General features: G+C 29.1%; 1 protein-coding gene across 1 annotated transcript; it reads left to right on the top strand.

Annotated features, from left to right (window-relative positions):
* Positions 1-232: 232 nt before the first annotated feature.
* Positions 233-4,144, top strand: LOC145122626 (transcription factor bHLH61-like). Its single transcript, XM_079058193.1, has 4 exons — positions 233-994; positions 2,935-3,090; positions 3,191-3,358; positions 3,841-4,144. Exons 1-4 carry the CDS (start codon positions 377-379, stop codon positions 3,925-3,927), a joined length of 1,029 nt encoding a protein of 342 aa, XP_078914319.1. The 5' UTR covers positions 233-376; the 3' UTR covers positions 3,928-4,144.
* The last annotated feature ends 2,252 nt before the right edge of the window (positions 4,145-6,396 follow it).

Here is a 6,396-nt window from a genome sequence, read left to right as displayed (position 1 = left end):
GGGCAGATTGTTTTTAGACAATTGTTAGATAGTCAAATTTATCGAATACTGAAATAAACATTTATTTAATTAAATAAACATTTATTTAATTACTACAACTTCAATAACAAAAACACATTAAACAGTAACACCTTATGTCATTGTTAAATGTATATATATTCTCGTTATTTCATATCAGAACATACATCCAATGATCCAAACATATATTATGATAAAGAAATTTAAAAAACAAGTTCTATTTTTCTTTTAAACAAGATTCACTAGCCACCTTCTCTTTTTCCTCACCCCTCTATATATATTCATCGCTCTTCTGCCACTTGGTGCAACTTCATGTTCTTCATATGCTTCCAATAACAAATCCTAAGAAAGTTCAACAATGGAGTTCCACCACCACCATACCCATGGATTCTTGGAAGAAATATTAGATTCAAACATTCCCTTTGGAATCAATGACATTGATGATCAATTTGACCAAAATGCCCTCTTCTCTACACCTACCACTTTTCTTGAAAGCTCACCTCTTTTCATCACCTCTCAAACCTCTTGTTCTACTAAAGACTTTTCACTGCCCTTCATCTTTGATTCACAAACCCTAAATTGTTCTTCATTTGGTCAACATTTCATCCACCCTTTTGTTGACCATGACCAGTCATCTGCTGGCCTTCATGACGACACTACCAATATCAAGCTTGAATCTTCACCATTGATTCATCAAGATTACTATTCTGTGTTTTCAATGCTGGATGATGTAGAAAACTGTCATTTCCTACACGATGTGGGTAATCGGGTCGATAACCTGGAAATGCGGGACCCGAATGTTGCTATGGGTGAGCCCGAACCCCAGAGACGACACGAGTTCAACATGGGGAAGAATAGTAAAAACTGTAAAGTTGAGGGACAACCTTCGAAAAATTTAATGGCGGAGAGAAGGAGGAGGAAAAGATTGAACGATAGACTCTCCATGCTTCGATCGATTGTACCAAAGATCAGCAAGGTGCAACTCTTGATATATATTTTTTATATTTATTTCAATTTCCGTTTTGGCTTACAAATATTATTTTTAAATATATAAAAAATATCTTTTTAACAAATAAATTACGATATATAAATTTAGGGGGTTGTTCATTTATTTATTTATTTATTTTTTCCATTAACTCTTGTATGTAAAATGTTATATATGAAGTCTATTTTTTTTTTCTGTAACCAAATAAACCGTCTTTAATAAATTACAAATTTAAGAAAAAATTCATAATATGTATCGATTTTAATAATATTAATTCATTTTAATACCAGAGAAACTTGGAGTAAAAAAAATTATGTAAATAGCCAATGTATTGATACATTAAAACCATTATTTTTTGAATTATACATTAAGTCATTTTGTCCTGACTAAATAAATAAATAAACAGTCATTCTATCAGGCTGGACGGTATGGGTGACGGAAAAAATGAGAGAACTTTTCCCTCTCACCTGAACATCATCCCTTGACTGAGGGAAAGGTGGTGAGGCAAGGAGGTGAGGGATCCCATTCCCTCACTTTCTCTTCTATTTCTATTGGCCAACTTTTTTTTTATCTTTTTTAATACTTATTAAATTAATACATACTAAAAGTTATAGAAAAATATATCAAAACTCATGGTTTTTAATTCCCTACAAAATGAATATAATATTTATAGGAAATATATTTTTTTAAAAAAATAATGAGTGAAGTTTCCCTTAAGTTTAGGTGAAGGAAAAGAAAATAAGGGGAAAGGGTGATGTGGCCCACAAAAGTGAGGGAAACTCCTCACCCATGCCCTCCGGTCTTAGGAGTAAATAAACCATGGCGGATGTTATGGAGTTTTAGAAATTCTATAATTTTTGGCGATAAAAGTAAAAGAAAGGAGACCATTAATGTGACTCTTATAGACATGTATTTAACTCTTATAGACATGTATTTAACTATTTTTTGTGGGTTAGCACTGAAATCATAAACTTGCTATTGATTAGGTCTCTGTCACAAAAAAGATGTGTTTTTTTTTAATGTTTTATTACAATGTTAGAAACAAATAATATCAAGGTGCTAAATAAATAACGTAAGCCGTGAATTGACGGTAATGTCAAACCTTAAACTTTTCTAAGCCTTGGCGAGCCACGTCATTTGTAAGGCAGCAATTTTGTATATAATTAATATTTTTATATATTTTTTCAACTATTATTCATTTTTATAGATATATATGAGTTAAGGCAGCGTTTTGGTAAAGTCTGACGTCAGTTACAAGCCTTAGAGCCATGACGAACTTTTTAGAACCTTAAATAATATACTCAAAGAAGATCATTAAAAAAAATTAATCTAACATGTTGTATTTCGTATTTGAAGTAGAGAGTTCAAATTCCATCTTAGACATAGATTGCATCAGTAGTAGTTTAATAAGTAATAGATTAGATTTTTTTTCATTCCAGAAAAAAAAAACAAAAACAAAACAAACTAAAAGTAGATCACATCTTACAAAATGTTTTTGTTATGGATTTTTATCATTTCAATTTAAAAATCATTTTATCACTGGTAATTTCATTATTTCTATTTACGGTCTTTTAAGGTTAATCTTTCATCCTTTACAATCCAAAAGGAATAGACGTTTGATTAAACATTTGATTTAAATACAACGAACTTAAATGTCTTTATCAATTAATGCAACTGAATTGATTTACCAATTGTTTAAGCCAATAATCTTTTTTTCCTAATAATATAAAACATGATTGCATCACCAACTTGATGAATGCGATTGCAATTTTGTTTTTTATTTTATAAATTTGAAATGTATTTTAGAGTAGATCCTGCCAGATGTTGCTTTTTCAATCTGTACATCATGCCTTAAAGCTTATAATATACGTTGAATTTGCGAATTTTGATTGTTATAATCTAATTTTATTCTTACTTTTTGAATTAAAAAGATGGATAGAACATCAATACTTGGAGACACAATTGACTACATGAAGGAATTGATTGACAAAATCAATCATATGCAAGAAGAAATGGATATTTCCTCCGATCAATTAAATTTAATGACTACAAAGCCTAAAGAAATATATATCAGAAATTCACCAAAGGTATGTACGATTTTTGTTTAATTATCTTATATTTTATAAATAGGAGAAATTTTTTTTTTCTGGATTAATAACTCTTTAATATGATTATTTTCTATTTTAGTTTGATGTGGATCGGAGAAATACAGATACACATGTTCAAGTATGTTGTACAAGTAAACCCGAGCTATTGATATCGACAATAACAACACTTGAAGCTTTGGGCCTCGAGATTCATCAGTGTGTTATAAGCTGCTTCAATGATTTCGCAATGCATGCTTCCTGCTCTGAGGTATAACGTTTTCTTAGGTTTAGAATCACAAATAGGCAACAAACTATTTTTTTTATATAAAATATCATTGTTTTAAAAATTGTGCGATTAGAAGGTAAACAGCTTAAGCAATTGAAACTTTTTGTTCGCAAAATGCCAATATTTTAATTGTATTTAGTAAAAAAAAAACAAATTGCATACCTATTTAAACCGATAATATTTTTGTAAAAAATAGATAATTTGTTACATATGTATGATATTAACCCATTTATTTTATTAGTCATATTTTTTGCTAAAAATATTATAGATAATCAACTAATATTGTAGATTTTGTATTTATTTTAGGCATCAATTTTTTTACCTATAAAATAAAATCTAAAATACCTGGTAATGATGGAAAAAAGATCGAACTTTTGTAATTTTTATAAGACATGCTCGTTTTCTTCTGCTTTTCTATTCCTATTTAACTATGTTTTTACATGGTTGGTGGTTTTAAATTACAGGAAATGGAGCAAAGAGTAATTATAAATTCAGAGGATATAAAGCAAGCTTTATTTAGAAACGCAGGATATGGAGGAAAGTGTCTCTAAAGATATTATATATGACCCTTCATTCTTTTCACTACGTTGATTATTTATCTTTTCGGATATTAAAAAATAAAAAGATTCATAGACTTTAAAATTGTAATTTATGTGATAATTATTGAAGGATAAAACTGTAATTTTGTTAGGATAGAGAGGCTGTAGCTGGATATCTTGTGATATGGTTTTTGTCATTTATAATAAAGTTACCTACCTTTTTTACCCTTTTCCTGTTTGCCATATACCTTTTGTTACATGTGATTCCAATTGATTAAATCGTAAAATTAGATCGCCTTTCAACTGGGCTATGAGTTTCTTTTGAAAAATAGTAATATTCTTTATGAATAGGGTTACATGTACGGATGCAAAAGAGATCGATATGGTAAACAATGTTCTAGTTTTAAGTTTTTACGAGCTGAGTCACATTGTTTATATATATATATATATATATATATATATATATATATATATATATATATATATATATATATATATTTCTTGAAATCATTTTTTTGTTATGTCAATATGGCTATAACAAACTAATATCCAAAGAATTAATTTCTTGAAATCATTTTTTTGTTATTTCTTTATGATTTCTTCTACAATTTCTTTCAAAATTAATAGTTATACTTCCAAAAATGCACAACCTTAACAAACATTCATCAGATTTTTAAGAACTAGATTATTTTTTTTCCTGGTGATATCCACCATTTTCACCACCATCGACGGCGGATTTCCTGTGGAGAAAACCACCGTCAGCTAGCACTATCGTCTGACCTACTACCGCCGCTATCAGGTCGTCGGATTTAAAGCCTCCTGATGTATCTGAACCTCCGATATGTCGTGAACTACGAGATCTATCAGATCGTATGATTTATTTAGATTAGATCTAGATCTGGTCGGATTTTCACCGGGATCATCCAGATCCGTCATCAACGAGCACTGACGCCTTCATCGCACCATAACCACAACCTTCCGGTACCACAAACGACGATCGCCACCATCTGCAATCATTCCAGATCTGCATAGGTCTGGTCAGATCTGCTTAGATCTGACATTTAGATGCGATTTCGTTAAACTTTTGTTTTTCGGCGAGCTTCTTCGCCTCAGATCGTTGGGAGAGTCACTAACCGTTATCATCATCTCATATCTAAAGCCAAATACATACCGATTTCTCAGATTTTGCTAGATCTGTTATGTCTGGTGTATTTTCAAACATAAATCTGATGTTTACAAAGCATTTCATTGTGGCCAGCTGTGATTCCACCATCGCATCATATCTATTCCACAATCTTAGACCTGTAAAGCACTTCAGATCTGAAAACAATGTGCGCAAATGTGTTTGATGAAATGTCTAAACTAGATCTGTAAGTTTTTATATTATAACACCATATCTTCATCAAATATGTTGTGTACGATGCATTTCATGTATGGATCAGGTGTATTTGGTGCATTTCATGTTGGCTTGCATCAGATCTAATTTTTGAAGATAAATCTTCAAACAAAATCAGGTATGTCGATTTTTATAGATAAATCTCCTTTACGTTTTGTTGTCTACTTGTTTTTCTACTTGCATCTGTTGTAGATCTCTATGATATAGTTTTTTTGTTTGTTTTTTTCTGTTAAAGTGTAAATTTGATGTTTTAATCTCTCATTTGTCGTATAATTTTGTTAATCTTAGTTTTAACTGCTATTAAGTTGTGAATATATAATTTTTTTTGAATTAAAATTTGAATTTATTATACTAATTTATGAATTTTCTATATTAATTTGTGTATTAATTGTAATAAGTGTTTTAAGTTGATAATATGGATGTGAATACTACTTTTTGTGTATTAAAATGTGAATTTAGTGTATTAAGTTGTGATTTTTGTGTTTTAAACTCTGCATTGATTGTATTAAACTTTGAATTTTCTTTTTAAACTACGAATTGACTGCATTAAGCTGTGAATTTTTTGTTTGAATTGTAATTGACTAGATTAAGCTGTGAATTATGTGTATGAAACTATGAAGTTACTTGTATTAAGCTATGAATTTTGTGTATAAACTTTAAATTGACTATATAAAGAGTGTTAAGTTGAAAATATGATTGTGGATGCATACTTTTTGTGTATTAAACTTTGAATTTTGTGTACTAAACTGTGATTTTTGTGTTTTAAACTGTGAATTGACTGCATTAAACTATGAATTTTCTTCTTAGACTATGAATTGACCATATTAAGCTGTGAATTTTGTGTATTAAATTATTAATTGATTGTATTAAGCTGTGAATAAATTGACATTAAGCTGTGATTATTTTATAATTTTTTTTTTTGCTTTTGAAATAATGTAAAATTTATTCACGGCTTAATATATTAAATTCACAATTTAAAATATAAATGATTTATGTATAAATTTTTTTGTTAATTTTCTTCTGAATATATTTATTTATTGTGTTGTATAAGTATGTAAGAATACATTAGTTTTAATAATAGTTTT

Source organism: Lactuca virosa, chromosome 6, assembly GCF_052849685.1.
Source record: "Lactuca virosa cultivar CGN04683 chromosome 6, Lactuca_virosa_CGN04683_v6, whole genome shotgun sequence".
NCBI classification, from domain to species: domain Eukaryota; kingdom Viridiplantae; phylum Streptophyta; class Magnoliopsida; order Asterales; family Asteraceae; genus Lactuca; species Lactuca virosa.
This window is presented reverse-complemented; position numbering and strand designations above follow the sequence as displayed.